At 52.2% G+C, this 23,483-nt stretch overlaps 2 protein-coding genes across 2 annotated transcripts in view; one reads left to right on the top strand and one right to left on the bottom strand.

Annotated features, from left to right (window-relative positions):
• LOC140116870 (uncharacterized) overlaps positions 1 to 23,483 on the bottom strand; it is a 401,113-nt gene that overhangs the window by 287,232 nt on the left and 90,398 nt on the right.
• Positions 100 to 23,483, top strand: part of LOC140119743 (uncharacterized) — a 33,032-nt gene continuing 9,648 nt past the window's right edge. The window contains exons 1-5 of the mRNA XM_072139098.1: positions 100 to 467; positions 578 to 706; positions 4,001 to 4,082; positions 4,746 to 5,607; positions 22,360 to 22,507. Of these exons, the coding sequence (XP_071995199.1) occupies positions 381 to 467; positions 578 to 706; positions 4,001 to 4,082; positions 4,746 to 5,607; positions 22,360 to 22,507 (1,308 nt within the window). The 5' untranslated portion in view covers positions 100 to 380. The remainder of the gene's footprint in view (positions 468 to 577; positions 707 to 4,000; positions 4,083 to 4,745; positions 5,608 to 22,359; positions 22,508 to 23,483) is intronic.

The raw sequence follows: 23,483 nt of genomic DNA, 5'->3' as shown, positions 1-23,483 counted from the left end.
CACGGCTCTTATCTCTAGGAATAACAGCGGGAAATGACTGGAGAGGTGAAGGATTCTTAGGATCTATGTAGTGATCAGTGTCTCCCCATACACAGGATTACACAGTAGTGAAGAAGTCGTCTGGTGAGTGTGTGACCCCCCGTGTGTCAGGAGGATGGACCCAGAGCCCCATCACCGAGCCTCCACCTCATTCACTGATACATGAGCAGAAGATCCTAGAACTTACCTCCAGGATCACTGAGCTGCTGAGCGGAGAGGTGAGCGCTGCCGGGAATGCTGGGACATTGTACAATAACACAAGGGAGGTGTCTGGGTGATGACTGTGTCATTGTGGGTGTCAGGTTCCTATAAGGTGTCAGGACGTCACTGTCTATTTCTCCATGGAGGAGTGGGAGTATATAGAAGGACACAAGGACCAGTACAAGGACATCATGATGGAGGACCACCAGCCCCTCACATCACCAGGTAAGAGGAGACCTTCCTGATTATAGAGGACAGAGCAGGAGTGAGGTCACCTCCTCCATCATCTCATCATCACATATAGACAATGTATCAGTCACTGTGTATATTTCCTATAGATGGATCCAGTCAGAGAAATCCTGAAGATTCCCAAGATTATCCGCAGGATCCAGAGAGATGTCCCAGTCCTCTTTATTTCCATGTTGTTAAAGATGAGCCGGAGGAGAACGTCCCACTGGATCATCAGGTAGGTGAATCCTCTATAGATGGATGTAATGAAGCTACTTACCTTCTCCAGCAGCAGTGGGTGGAGGGTCTATGGCAGAGGTCGACTTCTTTTTTCCATGCACCTCCATAATGGCACTGACTGAAAGGATTTCCCGTCTCTCTAGGGACAAGAAACAATGTGAAGCATATAGAGCATATATTACCAAGTGCTGAATTTCACAGAGATTCCTCAGACTAGTTGTCAGGGGTAGTGGACTCTCTGTACCACCGCAGATGATGATGTAAGCCGATACCTGGGAGCGGAGTCTAAACGGTACCCGGTTTTCACCAGATCCTGCAGCAAAGCAGGTTGGACTTGTTGCAGTGTGTTACCACCAGGTCGCTCCACAGACGTGACTTTGTCCCCGGTGTGGCCAAGATGAAGTACAGAGACGTTGAGCAGAATTGTAGTCGGGGACAGGCAGCACAGGATCAGAGTCGGGGACGTAGCGGAAGGTTAGGGCAGACAGCAAAGGAGCGTAGTAAGGGACACAACGGGAATTCAGAACACAAGCACAGGGCATCAGGAACAAAGCTTTCTCAGAGGCACAAAGATCCGACAGGGCATAAGGGAAGAGGCTGATTATTTATTAAGTACCAGGTGACCAGCGCCGGCCCTGTAAATTTTACATAGCTGGCACAGGCGTGCCCTAGGAGGTGGGGACGTGCGTGCTGAGCCATGGGAGACGCTGTGGGAGCACTCAGGAGTAAGTCACACTGTAGCCTACACGGAGGGCCACACGGGACACTGAGATATGGGTCGCATGGGGCACCCGTGACATTAGTGGTACTACTGGAGAACCACATACAACATTTGCAATTTCAGGTTCTCCCATTTGGACTCACTATAGCACCAAGAATTTTCACAAAAGTGATGGCAGAAGTCACAGAGTTCCAGCACACGATCACACCAGACCCCTACAGTCTTTCTTTCTACGAGTATGGGACAAAAGTCCTTTAGAAACCAATCTGGCTCAGGGCACCTGGGAAAAAAAAATGGCAGAAGCCTCCCCAACATAAGGGAACTGTCAGTGGTCAAGAAAGCGAGCAATGGGGGGGGGGGGGGGGGCAGAAGTGCAAATCTGATCAGGGTATCAAAACAAATCTTCCAAATGGGCAGAGAAGAACATTCTTTCCCTTTCCGCAGTACACGTGAAAGGAATGCTGAACGAGAAAGCGGATTTTCCTAAGTGAAGTCAAAATAAAATAAGGAAAATAGAGACTTGACCCAAAGATTTTTCCCTTCTGGTGAAGACCTGGGGATTTGCCCTTAATGGAAATGTTACCAGCGTTTTGTTCTCTACATTATATAGATATCCTGAACGGAGTAGAAGCACTTACTCAGACCTGGCCTAAGGGCCTTCTTCATGCCTCTCCTTCATTTGCTGGTACCCCTAGGACCCTTTTGAAAAATCCAACAGCTTCTATAATCTTCATGCCCCCATTCCTATTCTGCTACAAAAGTTGAATGGGGATTACCTAATTATTTCTCAGAATCTAGACCTAGTGTCCCATGGTCCAGGTTGTTTCTTGCAAATCAGGTGGAGAGCTCAATCCTAAAGAGAGAGAGTCTGTCCGGTCCAGTCATCTCCACCCTATTAAAAAGCAGGAACGGAATAACATCTCATATCTATTTGAGAACATCTTATGAATTCTTGGGTTTTTTTAAAAATTCATGAAGATCTTCTGCCTCAACCAACATGGTCTCCATATTGAACTTCTTTGAAAATTAATAACACAAAGGACTTAGACTTCGTACTATAAAAGTATAAATGTATCTGCCCCAAGCGTTTTTCTTTCTAAGAGATTTTTAAAAGCATGAGGAAAAAAGAAAAAGGTCTGGCACACATTCCCCCTTTGGGACTTTTCGGTACAACGGTCCCATCTAATCAAGGATTCCTTCCATCTCTTGGGGTAATCTGGTCCATCTGAAGACTGCCAAAACCACAGCCAAATGGATTGGGGAGATCCAGGCTTTTTCTTGCAAATATCCTTATCTTGTAGTTGGATTTTCTTCCATAAGTCCAACAAAAACAAGAAATTACCGACTTCTTTTTGTACGAATTTGACTTAAATTATGATAGAAATTATGATAGCAGTGTGTGCTGGGCTACCTATCTAACTGGATGGCAGTTTTTTCTGGGCTACCTATATAATTTGGGAGGGCAGTGTGTGCTGGATACCTATTTACTGGCGTACACTACACTACTTCTGAGGAATCCGAGGGAGAAAAGGAGCTGTGTGTGTGTATAGTTTATTTTTTATGTATTGGTGCTTCCCTTGTACGGCTCTGATCAGGATGGGATTCGGACTGCAGATCAGGCCCTAGTGGGTGGGCCCTGGCACTGCACTCCCACAATTGTCCGTCTGATGGTGGCAGTGCCCCAGGCCCAGGTTGATCTCTCCTGAGTGCGGTTGATGAAAAGGCCACACTTCCCCTGGCACAGCCTTGGCCTCCTACCTGTGCAGCCCTAAAACGTTGACAGCAGGAGGTACGTTGCTTTAGGTAATTCATAACATTCAGATTAGGTCAACCGCAGACTCCATAGGAAAACCAAAGCTCCTCAGTCTCCTCTTTGAGGAGATGCCAGGTGTTAGAACAGTAGTTTCTGTCCTCAATGCCCCTTTGGTACAGGAAAAAGTCAATGGGGGTCATTTATTAAGGGCCCGATTCGCGTTTTCCCGACGTGTTACCCGAATATTTCCGTTTTGCGCCGCTTGTACTTAAATTGCCCCGGGATTTTGGCGCACGCGATCGGATTGTGGCGCATCGGCGCTGGCATGCGCGCGACGGAAATCGGGGGGCGTGGCCGAACGAAAACCCGACGTATTCGGAAAAACCGCCGCATTTAAAAACCGAAAATGTGTCGCATAAGGACCGCTTACCTTCACCTGGTCCAGCTCGGTGCATTCCGGCGCGATGAGTTTACTTTCAGCGCAGCAGCGCCACCTGGTGGACGGCGGAAGAACTACCTTATTAAATCCCGGCCGGACCCGAATCCAGAGCGGAGAAGCCGCCGCTGGAACGCGAATGGACCGGGTAAGTAAATTTGCCCCAATGTGTTTTAATAAACATAACGCTTGTACAGGCATTAATGCGACCTCTGATCTGTGGGTTGATATTGTTAGTTCCTGTGGAAAGTAACACCTAGTTTCTAGATTTGATCCTGTCTCCTCCTGCAGGAGATTATTCCCCTTAGTTCCTGGTTCTGGAGGTTTCTGTCCATCACTTGGATATAAGAGAATCTCTGGAGACATTTCCTTGTTTTCTCAGGTCCTTCATGTTGGATCTTTCCAGGAAAGTTGTGGTGGAAGGAGGAGCGGAGAGGAAATCCCCTCATCAGTGACAGAGGAGGGTAAGAGCCTTTCATGTATCTTGTGGGTTATTCTTCCCTTATACATTGCAGGGAGAGGTCACATCCAGGGGAGGAGATGGAGATGACATAGACACCGGCTCATCTGTCTCTGGTCTCCTCCTCCAGTTGGTCGGATCAGTCTTTCTCCGCATGTTGGGCTACTATGAGGCTCGGAGGAATGTTATTGGATGCAGTGAAGATCACCCAAATATGTTCAGAATAATAAGCTTTAGTAACACAGGTCAGCAGTGGACTCCATATTAAAAACGAGACTCCTCGGTCTCCTCTCACCAGGGAAAGTGTTTTGAGGAGATGTCACGTGTTGCACCAGCAGTCTTTTCCGTCCTCAATGTCCCTATAGTCTATGCGCTTTAATATGAATGCCGCTTGTACAAGTGTTAATGCGACCTCTGATATGTAGGATGATATTGTTGGTTGCTGTGGTGCAGTAGAAGAATGGTGAGTTGTACTTTCCACCTCTTATTAGTTGGCCAGATTTGCTGCACCAGAATATAGAATTTTCTGGCGTATGGGCCACGACCCCTTTTTGAAGAGCACACTCTGTTTTCAGAACAGTTGAAAAACAGCCTAAAATTGTCTACAACCTTCAATAAACGTAGTTCATGGAATATTACATGTACATTTCTTGACTGTATTTTTTAGGATATAAAAGTACAAGAGGTTCCCATGGACATCAACGCTCATCTCCTTGTGGTGAAGTAGAAGATAATCAGTCACATCTTTCCACAGAGGAGGGAAATCATGGAGATAAGGGGCAGTTTTCATGTCCGAAATGTGAGAAGCGTTTTACCCTGAAATCAAGTCTAATTGTACACCAGAGTAGTCACACAGGAGAGAAGCCATATTCATGTCCTAAATGTACTAAATGTTTTACTCAGAAATCAGATTTACTAAGACATCAAATAACTCACACTGGCGAGAAGCCATTTCCATGTCTAGAATGTGGAAAATGTTTTGCCAGGAAATCTTATCTCGTTGATCATCAGAGAAGTCACACAGGAGAGAAGCCATTTTCATGTACTGAGTGTGGGAAATGTTTTACTCAGAGATCAAATCTTGTTCAACACCAGAGAATTCACACAGGGGAGAAGCCATTTTTGTGTAATGAATGTGGAAAATGTTTCAGTGACAATTCAGCTCTTCTTCGGCACCAGAGAACTCACACAGGAGAGAAGCCATTTTCATGTTCAGAATGTGGAAAATGTTTTACTCAGAAATCAGAAATACTAAGACATCAGAGAACTCACACAGGAGAGAAACCATTTTCATGTACGGAGTGTGGGAAATGTTTTACCTCAAAATCAGAATTACTAAGACATCTAAAAACTCACACTGGAGAGAAGCCATTTTCATGCTCTGAATGTGGGAAATGTTTTATTCAGAAGTCAGAATTACTAAGACATCTAAGAACTCACACAGGGTATAAGACATTTTCATGTTCAAAATGTGGAAAGTGTTTTGCTCAGAAATCCTCTCTTGATGAACACCAGAGAATTCACACAGAGTAGAAGCTATTTTCATGTATTGAATGTGAGAAATGTTTCCTTCACAAATCACATCTTCTAAGACTTCAGAGAACTCACAAAGTAGAGAAACCATATTAGCATTTATTTTGAGTTTAAAACCTGCCTAATATTCTGTGCTGCAGTGAGATTTCTGGCAGAAGTGAACTGCTGGCGAAGTGCTCCGGGCCAAAATCTAGAGAGAGAGTCTCTGGTAATGCATTCGGGGCACTTGAGCTTCATTAGCATAAAATTACACTAAAGTGCAGCACTCTAACTCTAATAAACATGGGGCCACATTTATCTTAAAGTACTAATGTAAAGTATAAAACATTTGTCTAACTCTTCACTAAGCAAAAATAAGCAATTTCTAATTTACTCTTATTAGCTATCCATAGGTGCTAGAAGATGTTTTACCTTGTCCCACAGGCTAATCTCCATTTTCCGTGATGTGTGGTGGCCATGGGAAACCATATAGAACAGCTAGAGACGTTAGGTGGCTTGTTGGGAGGGGCTGTAGGCAAGGAGTACAAGAAAATAGGACATTGAGTGATGTCACAAGCTTCCGCTCGGCCAAGAACAAACAAGCTGTCCTTATTCATACAAATGCCCTCAGTGCTCTGGCCTCAGTGCCCTATGCAGATGTCACAGCCAGGAAGTGCCCACCTACTTCAGGAATAGCTGAATATGATTTAATAAGAAAATATAATAGATAGGCCATATCTCAGGCTAAGAAGGTATGATTGGAATGATCAAAGTCTCTCTCCAGCTGTGCCAAAACTATTTTTGTCAGTAACTTTCCAGTTACGCTTTAAGTAAGGAGCACAGTGGCGATTATTTTTTGGTGCTTTTCTGCTCCATTGTCTTATCATTGTTGGATTTTTAGGTAGATAAATATTCTTGTTTTACCAATTTGTCACAATTTTTATGCTATTTTTCCTTTTTTTTTTTTTTGCAAACCCCATTTCAATCATTGGCCTACGCCCAGTGGAGTGCAAATGTATTTTTGTGTTTATTTTTTGTGACAATTCAATATTAAATCAAGTGCTGACATCTTGGAGCAGGCGATGAACTTGGACAAATGCAGCGCACAGCGGGTTTATGGCTGCACAGCAAACTCCTGGAAGTGCATGAGAAAGTTGAATAAAGAAACTTTATTGTTGGACTTTCCTTTTTAGGATGACTCTCGCTGGAGTAACACTCCAGCACAGCACATAAGGGCACAGCTTGGAGTCTCTCCTGCCATTTCCTTGTGTGAGGTATTGGGGGGAGGGGGGCTGCAGTTTCTCTCTGTGTGGATTATTTGTTTACACAGTATACATATACAGGTGTAGGGAAAGCTGAGGAGAGAGAAGTTCAGGTGTTTGGTTACTACATTAGTTTGGGCTTCTCCCTGCAAATGACTGAGTGCTGGGGCAGTGACACATGACTGCTGCAGACATGAGGTAATCAGCTGTGAGGAGTGAGACAAGAGGTAATCAGCTGTGTGCAGAGAGGGGGATGGGGGCGTGTCTCCTGTTCCGTAGTCTTCTTTATGCAGACGGAATGTCCATAGTAACAGCTATCTGAGCAGTCACTGCCATCTCGGGGAAGTCTGTAGAATACAAGAGGAAGGAGCCCTACAACATCTCAAAAGTTTTTTGAAATGACGGTTCCACTTTAAGTTCAGAGTTTGGGTCCGGCATTCAAGCTCAATTGGAAATGCTGTTTGATGATGTGTTGAGCAATTAATCAACCAGACATTAATAAAATATTAAAAATTCTAATCACCCCCCTTTCTCTAGAACTGATATAAAACATAATAAACAGTAAAAATCACAGACACATTAGGTATCGCCGCGTCCCAAAATGCCTGAGGCTGGAGAAGGAGACAGGGGGAAAGGGGAGACTGTGCATGTCTGCAGGATGACATGAGGCTGAAGAAGGAGGCATGGGGAGAGGTGAGACTCTGCATGTCTGCAGGAGCACATGAGGCTGGAGAAGGAGACGGGGAGAGGTAAGATCCTGCATGTCTGCAGGTGAACATGAGGCTGGATAAGGAGACGGGGAGAGGTGAGACCCTGCATGTCTGCAGGAGGACATAAGGCTGGAGAAGGAGACAGGGGAGAGGTAGGACTCTACATGTCTGCAGGTGAACATGTGGCTAGAGAAGAAGGCACGTGGAGAGGTGAGACCCTGCATGTCTGCATGAGGACATGAGGCTGGAGGAGACAGGGGGAGAGGTGATACTCTGCATGTCTGCAGGAGGACATGAGACTGAAGAAGGAGACAGGGGGAAAGGTGAAACTCTGCATGTCTGCAGGAGGACATGAGGCTGGAGAAGGAGGCAGGGGAGAGGTGAGACTCTGCATGTCTGCAGAAGGACATGAGGCTGGAGAAGGAGAAAGGGGGAGAGGTGAGACTCCATGTCTGCAGGAGGACATGAGGCTGGAGAAGGAGACAGGGGGAAAGGGGAGACTATGCATGTCTGCAGGAGGACATGAGGCTGGAGAAGGAGACAGGGGGAAAGGGGAGACTGTGCATGTCTGCGGAGGACATGAGGCTGGAGAAGGAGACGGGGAGAGGTGAGACTCTGCATGTCTGCGGAGGACATGAGGCTGGAGAAGGAGACAGGGGGAGAGGTGAGACTCTGCATGTCTGCAGGAGGACATGCGGCTGGAGAAGGAGACGGGGAGAGGTAAGACTCTACATGGCTGCAGGTGAACATAAGGCTGGAGAAGAAGGCAGGTGGAGAGGTGAGACCCTGCATTTCTGCATGAAGACATGAGGCTGGTGGAGACAGGAGGAGAGGTGAGACTGTGCATGTCTGCAGGAGGACATGAGGCTGAAGAAGGAGAAAGGGGGAGAGGTTAGACTCTTCATGTCTGCAGGAGGACATGAGGCTGGAGAAGGAGACAGGGGGAGAGTGTGCATGTCTGCAGGATGACATGAGGCTGGAGAAGGAGGCAGGGGGAGAGGCGAGACCCTGCATATCTGCAGGGGGACATGAGGCTGGAGAAGGAGACAGGGGGAGGGGTGAGACCCTGCATGTCTGCAGTGGGACATGAGGCTGGAGAAGAAGGCAGGGGAGAGGTGAGACCCTGCATGTCTGCAGGAGGACATGAGGCTGGAGAAGGAGACAGGGAGAGGCAAGACCCTGCATGTCTGCAGGAGGACATGAGGCTGGAGGAGACAGGGGGAGAGGTGAGACTCTGCATGTCTGCAGGAGGACATGAGGCTGGAGAAGGAGACGGGGAAAGGTGAGACCCTGCATGTCTGCAGGATGACATGAGGCTGAAAAAGGAGGCAGGGGAGAGGTGAGACGCTGCATGTCTGCATGGGGACATGAGGCTGGAGAAGGAGATGGGGAAAGGTGAGACTCTGCATGTGTGCAGGAGGACATGAGGCTGGAGAAGGAGACGGGGAGAGGTAAGACTCTACATTTCTGCAGGAGAACATGAGCCTGGAGAAGAAGGCAGGTGGAGAGGTGAGACCCTGCATGTCTGTAGGAGGATATGAGGCTGGAGGAGACAGGAGGAGAGGTGAGACTCTGCATGTCTGCAGGAGGACATGAGACTGGGAAGGGGACAGGGGAAGAGGTGAGACTCTGCATGTCTGCAGGAGGCCATGAGGCTGAAGAAGGAGACAGGGGGAAAGGGGAGACTATGCATGTCTGCAGGAGGACATGAGGCTGGAGAAGGAGACAGGGGGAGAGGTGAGACTCTGCATGTCTGCATGAGGACATGAGGCTGGAGAAGGAGACAGGGGAGAGGTAGGACTCTACATGTCTGCAGGTGAACATGAGGCTAGAGAAGACGGCACGTGGAGAGGTGAGACCCTGCATGTCTGCATGAGGACATGAGGCTGGAGGAGACCGGGAGAGGTGATACTCTGCATGTCTGCATGAGGACATGAGACTGAAGAAGGAGAAAGGGGGGAAGGTGATACTCTCCATGTCTGCAGGAGGACATGAGGCTGGAGAAGGAGGCAGGGGAGAGGTGAGATTCTGCATGTCTGCAGGAGGACATGAGGCTGGAGAAGGAGACAGGGAGAGGTGAGACTCTGCATGTGTGCAGGAGGACATGAGGCTGGAGAAGGAGACGGGGAGAGGTAAGACTCTACATGTCTGCAGGTGAACATGAGCCTGGAGAAGAAGGCAGGTGGAGAGGTGAGACCCTACATGTCTGCAGGAGGACATGAGGCTGGAGGAGACAGGAGGAGAGGTGAGACTCTGCATGCCTGCAGGAGGACATGAGGCTGGAGAAGGAGACCGGGAGCGGTAAGACTCTACATGTCTGCAGGTGAACATGAGGCTAGAGAAGAAGGCACGTGGAGAGGTGAGACCCTACATGTCTGCAGGAGGACATGAGGCTGGAGAAGGAGAAAGGGGGAGAGGTGAGACCCTGCATGTGTGCAGGAGGACATGAGGCTGGAGAAGGAGACGGGGAGAGGTAAGACTCTACATGTCTGCAGGTGAACATGAGCCTGGAGGCAGGGGGAGAGGGGAGAGTGTGCATGTCTGCAGGATGACATGAGGCTGGAGAAGGAGGCAGGGGGAGAGGTGAGACCCTGCATGTGTGCAGGAGGACATGAGGCTGGAGAAGGAGACGGGGAGAGGTAAGACTCTACATGTCTGCAGGTGAACATGAGCCTGGAGAAGAAGGCAGGTGGAGAGGTGAGACCCTACATGTCTGCAGGAGGACATGAGGCTGGAGGAGACAGGAAGAGAGGTGAGACTCTTCATGTCTGCAGGAGGACATGAGGCTGGAGAAGGAGAAAGGGGGAGAGGTGAGACTCTTTATGTCTGCAGGAGGACATGAGGCTGGAGAAGGAGAAAGGGGGAGAGGTGAGACTCTTTATGTCTGCAGGAGGACATGGGGCTGGAGAAGGAGACAGGGGGAAAGGGGAGACTGTGCATGTCTGCAGGATGACATGAGGCTGGAGTAGGAGACAGGGGGAAAGGGGAGACTATGCATGTCTGCATGAGGACATGAGGCTGGAGTAGGAGACAGGGGGAAAGGGGAGACTGTGCATGTCTGCAGGATGACATGAGGCTGGAGAAGGAGACATGGGGAGAGGTGAGACTCTGCATGTCTGTGAAGGACATGAGGCTGGAGAAGGAGACGGGGAGAGGTGAGACTCTGCATGTCTGCGGAGGACATGAGGCTGGAGAAGGAGGCAGGGGGAGAGGTGAGACCCTGCATGTCTGCAGGAGGCCATGAATCTGAAGAAGGAGACGGGGAGAGGTGAGACTCTGCATGTCTGCGGAGGACATGAGGCTGGAGAAGGAGGCAGGGGGAAAGGTGAGACCCTGCATGTCTGCAGGATGACATGAGGCTGAAAAAGGAGGCAGGGGAGAGGTGAGACGCTGCATGTCTGCATGGGGACATGAGGCTGGAGAAGGAGATGTGGAGAGGTGAGACTCTGCATGTGTGCAGTAGGACATGAGGCTGGAGAAGGAGACGGGGAGAGGTAAGACTCTACATGTCTGCAGGAGAACATGAGCCTGGAGAAGAAGGCAGGTGGAGAGGTGAGACCCTGCATGTCTGCAGGAGGATATGAGGCTGGAGGAGACAGGAGGAGAGGTGAGACTCTGCATGTCTGCAGGAGGACATGAGACTGGGAAGGGGACAGGGGAAGAGGTGAGACTCTGCATGTCTGCAGGAGGCCATGAGGCTGAAGAAGGAGACAGGGGGAGAGGTGAGACTCTGCATGTCTGCATGAGGACATGAGGCTGGAGAAGGAGACAGGGGAGAGGTAGGACTCTACATGTCTGCAGGTGAACATGAGGCTAGAGAAGAAGGCACGTGGAGAGGTGAGACCCTGCATGTCTGCATGAGGACATGAGGCAGGAGGAGACAGGGGGAGAGGTGATACTCTGCATGTCTGCAGGAGGACATGAGACTGAAGAAGGAGACAGGGGGAAAGGTGATACTCTGCATGTCTGCAGGAGGACATGAGGCTGGAGAAGGAGGCAGGGGAGATGTGAGACTCTGCATGTCTGCATGGGGACATGAGGCTGGAGAAGGAGACGGGGAGAGGTAAGACTCTACATGTCTGCAGGAGAACATGAGCCTGGAGAAGAAGGCAGGTGGAGAGGTGAGACCCTGCATGTCTGCAGGAGGATATGAGGCTGGAGGAGACAGGAGGAGAGGTGAGACTCTGCATGTCTGCAGGAGGACATGAGACTGGGAAGGGGACAGGGGAAGAGGTGAGACTCTGCATGTCTGCAGGAGGCCATGAGGCTGAAGAAGGAGACAGGGGGAGAGGTGAGACTCTGCATGTCTGCATGAGGACATGAGGCTGGAGAAGGAGACAGGGGAGAGGTAGGACTCTACATGTCTGCAGGTGAACATGAGGCTAGAGAAGAAGGCACGTGGAGAGGTGAGACCCTGCATGTCTGCATGAGGACATGAGGCAGGAGGAGACAGGGGGAGAGGTGATACTCTGCATGTCTGCAGGAGGACATGAGACTGAAGAAGGAGACAGGGGGAAAGGTGATACTCTGCATGTCTGCAGGAGGACATGAGGCTGGAGAAGGAGGCAGGGGAGATGTGAGACTCTGCATGTCTGCATGGGGACATGAGGCTGGAGAAGGAGACGGGGAGAGGTAAGACTCTACATGTCTGCAGGTGAACATGAACCTGGAGAAGTAGGCAGGTGGAGAGGTGAGACCCTGCATGTCTGCAGGAGGACATGAGGCTGGAGGAGACAGGAGGAGAGGTGAGACTCTGCATGCCTGTGGGAGGACATGAGGCTGGAGAAGGAGACAGGGAGAGGTAAGACTCTTTATGTCTGCAGGAGGACATGAGCCTGGAGATGGAGACAGGGGGAAAGGGGAGACTGTGCATGTCTGCAGGATGACATGAGGCTGGAGAAGGAGACAGGGGGAAAGGAGAGACTATGCATGTCTGCAGGATGACATGAGGCTGGAGAAGGAGACAGGGGGAGAGGTGAGACGGTGCATGTCTGTGGAGGACATGAGGCTGGAGAAGGAGTCGGGGAGAGGTGAGACTCTGCATGTCTCCAGAGGACATGAGGCTGGAGAAGGAGGCAGGGGGAGAGGGGAGACCCTGCATATCTGCAGGAGGCCATGAATCTGAAGAAGGAGACAGGGGGAGAGGTGAGACTCTGCATGTCTGCAGGAGGACATGCGGCTGGAGAAGGAGACAAGGGAGAGGTGAGACTCTTCATGTCTGCAGGAGGACATGAGGCTTAAGAAGGAGACGGGGAGAGGTAAGACTCTACATGGCTGCAGGTGAACATGAGGCTGGAGAAGGAGACAGGGGGAGAGGTGATGGGGAGAGGGGGAGAGGTGATGACATGAGGCTGGAGAAGGAGGCAGGGGGAGAGGTGAGACCCTGCATGTCTGCAGGGGGACATGAGGCTGGAGAAGGAGACATGGGGAGAGGTGAGACCCTGCATGTCTGCAGTGGGACATGAGGCTGGAGAAGGAGACAGGGGGAGAGGTGAGACCCTGCATGTCTGCAGGAGGCCATGAGTCTGAAGAAGGAGACAGGGGAAGAGGTGAGACTCTTCATGTCTGCAGGAGGACATGAGGCTGGAGAAGGAGACAGGGGGAGAGGGGAGACTGTGCATGTCTACAAAATGACATGAGGCTGGAGAAGGAGGCAGGGGGAGAGGTGAGACCCTGCATGTCTGCAGGGGGACATGAGGCTGGAGAAGGAGACAGGGGGAGAGGTGAGACCCTGCATGTCTGCAAGAGGCCATGAATCTGAAGAAGGAGACAGGGGAAGAGGTGAGACTCTGCATGTCTGCAGGAGGACATGAGGATGGAGAAGGAGACAGGGGGAGAGGTGAGACTCTGCATGTCTGCAGGATGACATGAGGCTGGAGAAGGAGGCAGGGGGAGAGGTGAGACCCTGCATGTCTGCAGGGGACATGAGGCTGGAGAAGGAGACAGGGGAAGAGGTGAGACCCTGCATGTCTGCAGTGGGACATGAGGCTGGAGAAGGAGACAGGGGGAGAGGTGAGACCCTGCATGTCTGCATGAGGACATGAGTCTGGAGGAGACAGGGGGCGAGGTGATACTCTGTATGTCTGCAGGAGGAAATGAGACTGGGAAGGGTGCAGGGGAAGAGGTGAAACTCTGCATGTCTGCAGGAGGACACGTGGCTGGAGGAGAGAGGGGGAGAGGTGAGACTCTTCATGTCTGCAGGAGGACATGAGACTGGGAAGGGGACAGGGGGAGAGGGGAGAGTGTGCATGTCTGCAGGATGACATGAGGCTGGAGAAGGAGACAGGGGGAGAGGTGAGACCCTGCATGTCTGCAGTGGGACATGAGGCTGGAGAAGGAGACAGGGGGAGAGGTGAGACCCTGCATGTCTGCAGGAGGCCATGAGTCTGAAGAAGGAGACAGGGGAAGAGGTGAGACTCTTCATGTCTGCAGGAGGACATGAGGCTGGAGAAGGAGACAGGGGGAGAGGTGAGACCCTGCATGTCTGCAGGATGACATGAGGCTGAAAAAGGAGGCAGGGGAGAGGTGAGACGCTGCATGTCTGCATGGGGACATGAGGCTGGAGAAGGAGATGGGGAGAGGTGAGACTCTGCATGTGTGCAGGTGAACATGAACCTGGAGAAGAAGGCAGGTGGAGAGGTGAGACCCTGCATGTCTGCAGGAGGACATGAGGCTGGAGGAGACAGGAGGAGAGGTGAGACTCTGCATGCCTGTGGGAGGACATGAGGCTGGAGAAGGAAACAGGGAGAGGTAAGACTCTTTATGTCTGCAGGAGGACATGAGCCTGGAGATGGAGACAGGGGGAAAGGGGAGACTGTGCATGTCTGCAGGATGACATGAGGCTGGAGAAGGAGACAGGGGGAAAGGAGAGACTATGCATGTCTGCAGGATGACATGAGGCTGGAGAAGGAGACAGGGGGAGAGGTGAGACGGTGCATGTCTGTGGAGGACATGAGGCTGGAGAAGGAGTCGGGGAGAGGTGAGACTCTGCATGTCTCCGGAGGACATGAGGCTGGAGAAGGAGGCAGGGGGAGAGGTGAGACCCTGCATGTCTGCAGGAGGCCATGAATCTGAAGAAGGAGACAAGGGAGAGGTGAGACTCTTCATGTCTGCAGGAGGACATGAGGCTGGAGAAGGAGACGGGGAGAGGTAAGACTCTACATGGCTGCAGGTGAACATGAGGCTGGAGAAGGAGACAGGGGGAGAGGTGATGGGGAGAGGGGGAGAGGTGATGACATGAGGCTGGAGAAGGAGGCAGGGGGAGAGGTGAGACCCTGCATGTCTGCAGGGGGACATGAGGCTGGAGAAGGAGACAGGGGGAGAGGTGAGACCCTGCATGTCTGCAGTGGGACATGAGGCTGGAGAAGGAGACAGGGGGAGAGGTGAGACCCTGCATGTCTGCAGGAGGCCATGAGTCTGAAGAAGGAGACAGGGGAAGAGGTGAGACTCTTCATGTCTGCAGGAGGCCATGAATCTGAAGAAGGAGACAGGGGAAGAGGTGAGACTCTGCATGTCTGCAGGAGGACATGAGGCTGGAGAAGGAGACAGGGGGAGAGGTGAGACTCTGCATGTCTGCAGGATGACATGAGGCTGGAGAAGGAGGCAGGGGGAGAGGTGAGACCCTGCATGTCTGCAGGGGGACATGAGGCTGGAGAAGGAGACAGGGGAAGAGGTGAGACCCTGCATGTCTGCAGTGGGACATGAGGCTGGAGAAGGAGACAGGGGGAGAGGTGAGACCCTGCATGTCTGCATGAGGACATGAGTCTGGAGGAGACAGGGGGCGAGGTGATACTCTGTATGTCTGCAGGAGGAAATGAGACTGGGAAGGGGGCAGGGGAAGAGGTGAAACTCTGCATGTCTGCAGGAGGACATGTGGCTGGAGGAGAGAGGGGGAGAGGTGAGACTCTTCATGTCTGCAGGAGGACATGAGACTGGGAAGGGGACAGGGGGAGAGGGGAGAGTGTGCATGTCTGCAGGATGACATGAGGCTGGAGAAGGAGACAGGGGGAGAGGTGAGACCCTGCATGTCTGCAGTGGGACATGAGGCTGGAGAAGGAGACAGGGGGAGAGGTGAGACCCTGCATGTCTGCAGGAGGCCATGAGTCTGAAGAAGGAGACAGGGGAAGAGGTGAGACTCTTCATGTCTGCAGGAGGACATGAGGCTGGAGAAGGAGACAGGGGGAGAGGGGAGACTGTGCATGTCTACAGGATGACATGAGGCTGGAGAAGGAGGCAGGGGGAGAGGTGAGACCCTGCATGTCTGTAGGATGACATGAGGCTGAAAAAGGAGGCAGGGGAGAGGTGAGACGCTGCATGTCTGCATGGGGACATGAGGCTGGAGAAGGAGATGGGGAGAGGTGAGACTCTGCATGTGTGCAGTAGGACATGAGGCTGGAGAAGAAGGCAGGTGGAGAGGTGAGACCCTGCATGTCTGCAGGAGGATATGAGGCTGGAGGAGACAGGAGGAGAGATGAGACTCTGCATGTCTGAGGGAGGACATGAGACTGGGAAGGGGACAGGGGAAGAGGTGAGACTCTGCATGTCTGCAGGAGGCCATGAGGCTGAAGAAGGAGACAGGGGGAGAGGTGAGACTCTGCATGTCTGCATGAGGACATGAGGCTGGAGAAGGAGACAGGGGAGAGGTAGGACTCTACATGTCTGCAGGTGAACATGAGGCTAGAGAAGAAGGCACGTGGAGAGGTGAGACCCTGCATGTCTGCATGAGGACATGAGGCAGGAGGAGACAGGGGGAGAGGTGATACTCTGCATGTCTGCAGGAGGACATGAGGCTGGAGAAGGAGGCAGGGGAGATGTGAGACTCTGCATGTCTGCATGGGGACATGAGGCTGGAGAAGGAGACGGGGAGAGGTAAGACTCTACATGTCTGCATGTGAACATGAACCTGGAGAAGAAGGCAGGTGGAGAGGTGAGACCCTGCATGTCTGCAGGAGGACATGAGGCTGGAGGAGACAGGAGGAGAGGTGAGACTCTGCATGCCTGTGGGAGGACATGAGGCTGGAGAAGGAGACAGGGAGAGGTAAGACTCTTTATGTCTGCAGGAGGACATGAGCCTGGAGATGGAGACAGGGGGAAAGGGGAGACTGTGCATGTCTGCAGGATGACATGAGGCTGGAGAAGGAGACAGGGGGAAAGGAGAGACTATGCATGTCTGCAGGATGACATGAGGCTGGAGAAGGAGACAGGGGGAGAGGTGAGACTGTGCATGTCTGTGGAGGACATGAGGCTGGAGAAGGAGTCGGGGAGAGGTGAGACTCTGCATGTCTCCGGAGGACATGAGGCTGGAGAAGGAGGCAGGGGGAGAGGTGAGACCCTGCATGTCTGCAGGAGGCCATGAATCTGAAGAAGGAGACAGGGGGAGAGGTGAGACTCTGCATGTCTGCAGGAGGACATGCGGCTGGAGAGGGAGACAAGGGAGAGGTGAGACTCTTCATGTCTGCAGGAGGACATGAGGCTGGAGAAGGAGACGGGGAGAGGTAAAACTCTACATGGCTGCAGGTGAACATGAGGCTGGAGAAGGAGACAGGGGGAGAGGTGATGGGGAGAGGGGGAGAGGTTATGACATGAGGCTGGAGAAGGAGGCAGGGGGAGAGGTGAGACCCTGCATGTCTGCAGGGGGACATGAGGCTGGAGAAGGAGACAGGGGGAGAGGTGAGACCCTGCATGTCTGCAGTGGGACATGAGGCTGGAGAAGGAGACAGGGGGAGAGGTGAGACCCTGCATGTCTGCAGGAGGCCATGAGTCTGAAGAAGGAGACAGGGGAAGAGGTGAGACTCTTCATGTCTGCAGGAGGACATGAGGCTGGAGAAGGAGACAGGGGGAGAGGGGAGACTGTGCATGTCTACAAAATGACATGAGGCTGGAGAAGGAGGCAGGGGGAGAGGTGAGACCCTGCATGTCTGCAGGGGGACATGAGGCTGGAGAAGGAGACAGGGGGAGAGGTGAGACCCTGCATGTCTGCAGGAGGCCATGAATCTGAAGAAGGAGACAGGGGAAGAGGTGAGACTCTGCATGTCTGCAGGAGGACATGAGGCTGGAGAAGGAGACAGGGGGAGAGGTGAGACTCTGCATGTCTGCAGGATGACATGAGGCTGGAGAAGGAGGCAGGGGGAGAGGTGAGACCCTGCATGTCTGCAGGGGGACATGAGGCTGGAGAAGGAGACAGGGGAAGAGGTGAGACCCTGCATGTCTGCAGTGGGACATGAGGCTGGAGAAGGAGACAGGGGGAGAGGTGAGACCCTGCATGTCTGCATGAGGACATGAGTCTGGAGGAGACAGGGGGCGAGGTGATACTCTGTATGTCTGCAGGAGGAAATGAGACTGGGAAGGGGGCAGGGGAAGAGGTGAAACTCTGCATGTCTGCAGGAGGACATGTGGCTGGAGGAGAGAGGGGGAGAGGTGAGACTATTCATGTCTGCAGGAGGACATGAGACTGGGAAGGGGACAGGGGGAGAGGGGAGAGTGTGCATGTCTGCAGGATGACATGAGGCTGGAGAAGGAGACAGGGGGAGAGGTGAGATCCTGCATGTCTGCAGTGGGACATGAGGCTGGAGAAGGAGACAGGGGGAGAGGTGAGACCCTGCATGTCTGCAGGAGGCCATGAGTCTGAAGAAGGAGACAGGGGAAGAGGTGAGACTCTTCATGTCTGCAGGAGGACATGAGGCTGGAGAAGGAGACAGGGGAGAGGGGAGACTGTGCATGTCTACAGGATGACATGAGGCTGGAGAAGGAGGCAGGGGGAGAGGTGAGACCCTGCATGTCTGCAGGGGGACATGAGGCTGGAGAAGGAGACAGGGGGAGAGGTGAGATGCTGCATGTCTGCAGTGGGACATGAGGCTGGAGAAGGAGACAGGGGGAGAGGTGAGACCCTGCATGCCTGCAGGAGGCCATGAGTCTGAAGAAGGAGACAGGGGAAGAGGTGAGACTCTGCATGTCTGCAGGAGGACATGAGGCTGGAGAAGGAGACAGGGGGAGAGGTGAGACTCTGCATGTCTGCAGGATGACATGAGGCTGGAGAAGGAGGCAGGGGGAGAGGTGAGACCCTGCATGTCTGCAGGGGGACATGAGGCTGGAGAAGGAGACAGGGGGAGAGGTGAGACCCTGCATGTCTGCAGTGGGACATGAGGCTGGAGAAGGAGACAGGGGGAGAGGTGAGACCCTGCATGTCTGCATGAGGACATGAGTCTGGAGGAGACAGGGGGCGAGGTGATACTCTGTATGTCTGCAGGAGGAAATGCTGCTGATGCCTGAAAGAAATACTACCACCCTCATCATCCCTGAGTTGGTCTGTCATCTCCTGGAAGGATTTTGGATCTACAGTCATCCACAGGGGCCCCTACAACTGATCATCTCCTGTGTTGTCTGGAGGTATTGTGCACAGGACTCTCTCACTACATACCTGGGTATATGCAGGACTGCTGGTCATTGTAGTGCTGTTGTGTCATCAGTAATCTGTATGTACTATTGTTATTTCTACTCTTACAGGGGCTTTTTTACTAAGGGTCAAGGATCGCACTTATGTCGGACTGTTTTCGGGGATTGCACGGCTGTGACAGATATTTAACAGGTGTCTGTGCTGGGATTGTGTTGCATGTGATCGTTTTTTAGCGCAGCTGCGCTGCTTCCATGCGACAGGAATTGGGGGACGGCCATCGGATGATCCGACTGATTCGGACTGAGCATGGGATTTAACTTTCAAATGGTGTCGCATGCAATGCACTTACATACACCGGAAAGAAGAAGGTGAACTCCGGGGACATGAGCGGGGAAGCGACACATGCAGGATATCGGGGCACGATCTTAGTGACTCCCCGCACAGCGCATTATACACGGACAATGCACTTACATGCACCAGGAACAAGAAGGTGAACTCCGGGGACCTGAGCGGGGGAGCGACACATGCAGGATATCAGTGCACGATCTTAGTGACTCCCCGCACAGCGCATTATACACGGACAATGCACTTACATGCACCAGGAACAAGAAGGTGAACTCCGGGGACCTGAGCGGGGGAGCGACACATGCAGGATATCGGGCGCAGGATCTTAGTGACTCCCCGCACAGTGCATTATACACGGACAATGCACTTACATGCACCAGGAAGAAGAAGGTGAACTCCGGGGACCTGAGCGGGGAAGTGACACATGCAGTATATCAGACGCACGATCTTAGTGACTCTCTGCAGAGCACATTATACACGGACAATGCACTTACATGCACCAGGAAGAAGAAGGTGAACTCCGGGGACCTGAGCGGGGAAGCGACACATGCAGGATATCGGGCGCAGGATCTTAGTGACTCCCCGCACAGCGCATTATACACGGACAATGCACTTACATGCACCAGGAAGAAGAAGGTGAACTCCGGGGACCTGAGCGGGGAAGTGACACATGCAGGATATCGGGGGCACGATCTTAGTGACTCCCTGCACAGCGCATTATACACGGACAATGCAGTTACATGCACCAGGAAGAAGAAGGTGAACTCCGGGGACCTGAGCGGGGAAGCGACACATGCAGGATATCGGGGCACGATCTTAGTGACTCCCCGCACAGCGCATTATACACGGACAATGCACTTACATGCACCAGGAAGAAGAAGGTGAACTCCGGGGACCTGAGCGGGGAAGTGACACATACAGGATATCGAGTGCACGATCTTAGTGACTCCCCGCACAGCGCATTATACACGGACAATGCACTTACATGCACCAGGAAGAAGAAGGTGAACTCCGGGGACCTGAGCGGGGAAGTGACACATGCAGGATATCGGGTGCAGGATCTTAGTGACTCCCCGCACAGCGCATTATACACGGACAATGCACTTACATGCACCAGGAAGAAGAAGGTGAACTCCGGGGACCTGAGCGGGGAAGTGACACATGCAGGATATCAGGCGCAGGATCTTAGTGACTCCCCGCACAGCGCATTATACACGGACAATGCACTTACATGCACCAGGAAGAAGAAGGTGAACTCCGGGGACCTGAGCGGGGAAGTGACACATGAAGGATATCGGGCGCAGGATCTTAGTGAATAGTGGCAGTAAATCTCCCCCACAAAGTTATTGTTACCCCCCTGTGTGGTATCTGTCTATGTACCCAGATCACATAGGTGAGTCCCAGGAAGAGATCCTCCCTGTAATACAGAGGCTTTGTCCCGGGGGGAGGTGCTGGCTTACTCTATTACAGTGATGGCTAACCTATGGCACTGGTGCCAGAGGTGGCACTTGGAGCCCTTTCTGTGGGCACTCAGGCCATCACCAGAGATGACTCCAGGCATCTTCCTGCAGTCCCAGACAGCCCAGGACTTGCTGTGCACAGAGCTATTTTAAAGTGACAGCTCGACCTGGGACTATTTTCTGCTTTATTGGTGCCTCAGGTGCTGGTATCAATGAAAACTGTGACAGAGAAGTGAGTATAAATCACAAATTAAATTTCTGTGTTGGCACTTTGCGATAAATAAGCGGGTCTTTTTTGTAGTTTGGGCACTCGGTCTCTAAAAGGTTCGCCATCACTGCTCTATTATATTCCCTGCTGCGAAGGCTCCGTCAGAGACATATTACTCATACCCCCACCCCCCAAATAAAAGGGGCTCATCTCTAACTCTAAGCCTTACACTGATCAGTACAGACTCCTCCCCCTCATAATCACCTCCCCGCCTACACTGATCACATGATCTATGACACCTTCACAGGTCCTTCATCCAGCACTTCTCTGCTTTCTGTCCTCTCCTGAGACCCCGCCCCTCAGTGACATCACATTCCCCGGGTCACATGACTAGTGGATAGTGAGCAGCAGGACCTGTGTGAGGTAGAGAGTGTCCTGCACTGAGGAGAGAAGAGGTAAGTGACCAGAGGAGGGACTACAACTCCCAGCATGCTCCAGGAGCACACACACTATATGGAGGGACTACAACTCCCAGAATGCTCCAGGAGCACACACACTATATGGAGGGACTACAACTCCCAGCATGCTCCAGGAGCACACACACTATATGGAGGGACTACAACTCCCAGAATGCTCCAGGAGCACACACACTATATGGAGGGACTACAACTCCCAGCATGCTCCAGGAGCACACACACTATATGGAGGGACTACAACTCCCAGCATGCTCCAGGAGCACACACACTATATGGAGGGACTACAACTCCCAGCATGCTCCAGGTCCCTCCATGTGGGGTCCAGTATGTGCTATCAGTGAGGAGCGGCACAGTCCAGCGCCATCACTCCTCCCTCAGTCCAGTGACCTCCCCTCCAGTGTCTGGAGAATCCCCATCTGGCACATCACACATGTCATGGACACAATTGCTTCATATAGAGTTTGCTCTTAGTTCTTGTCATGTTTCCTCAGGTTCTATAGATCCAGGACTCCCAGAGGTTTCTCCTAAAGATGATCCTTTCCATCAATGATCCACCAGGGATCCGGGAGAAGGACAGAGAGCAGATGGCGGCCAGGATCCTGGAGCTCACCCTGGAGATGATCTCCTTGATAACCGGAGAGGTGAGAGTCTCCCAGGACAGGGCTCTTATCTCTAGGACAGGGGTCAGGAACCTTTTTGGCTGAGAGAGTCATGAAGCCACATATTTTAAAATGTTATTCTGTAAGAGCCGTACAATATGCACATGCCCCCCAGTAGATGGGTAGTCCCAGCGTCACGGGTGCCCCTGCGATCTACGTATTGGATCGCAGGCACACCAGTGCCCCTATCCGTGGCGGTGCCCCTTTCCAAGCTCACTCACCTCTCTACGTTCCTGCTCCCGCGCTGGCACTCGCAGATTTGATGAGCCAGTGCGCTGCTGCTTCTCGCTGCTTACGTCCCGGGTTCCTATGAAGACCGGCAGCTCTCAGCATTCCCAAGTGTTGACCTCCCGTTGTGACCCCGGACCTGTTCCTTATTCTGCTCCGCACCTGTGGAACGACCTGGTGGTACCACGCTGCACCAAGACCATCCTGCTTTGCGGCGGGCTCTGGTGAAGACTGGTTGCCACTTAGAGTCCGGTCCCAGGTGTCTGCTTACGTCATCATCTGCAGTGGTCCAGGGGGTTCACTACACCAAATCCTGACACCCACCACATGCCTCCCAGTAGATAGGTAGCTTCAGCACATACTCCCTGTAAATAGGTAGCCACAGCACATGCTTCCCAGGAGATAGGTAGCCACAGCACATACCCCTAAGTAGGCAGTCACAGCAAAAAAAAAAGAATATTCACTTACTCCCTGCAGCCAGCTCCTCATCGCTGGTGGCGATGGCGCCTGGGTCGTACAAAGGTCGTAACATAGCTGCCTGTGCCCAGTGATCAGTCTAAGACACACAGCAGCCATCACTATTTATTAAAGATCTGTATGAGAGCCAGATGCAGCCAACAAAAGAGCCACATCTGGCTCCCGAGCCATAGGTTCCCTACCCCTGCTCTAGGAATAACAGCGGGAAATGACTGGAGAGGTGAAGGATTCTTAGGATCTATGTAGTGATCAGTGTCTCCCCATACACAGGATTACACAGTAGTGAAGAAGTCGTCTGGTGAGTGTGTGACCCCCCGTGTGTCAGGAGGATGGACCCAGAGCCCCATCACCGAGCCTCCACCTCATTCACTGATACATGAGCAGAAGATCCTAGAACTTACCTCCAGGATCACTGAGCTGCTGAGCGGAGAGGTGAGCGCTGCCGGGAATGCTGGGACATTGTACAATAACACGAGGGGTCTGGGTGATGACTGTGTCATTGTGGGTGTCAGGTTCCTATAAGGTGTCAGGACGTCACTGTCTATTTCTCCATGGAGGAGTGGGAGTATATAGAAGGACACAAGGACCAGTACAAGGACATCATGATGGAGGACCACCAGCCCCTCACATCACCAGGTAAGAGGAGACCTTCCTGATTATAGAGGACAGAGCAGGT

Source organism: Engystomops pustulosus, chromosome 2 (genome assembly GCF_040894005.1).
Source record: "Engystomops pustulosus chromosome 2, aEngPut4.maternal, whole genome shotgun sequence".
NCBI lineage: Eukaryota > Metazoa > Chordata > Amphibia > Anura > Leptodactylidae > Engystomops > Engystomops pustulosus.
The sequence above is the reverse complement of the archived record's forward strand: the minus strand, read 5'-3'. Positions and strand labels throughout refer to the sequence as shown.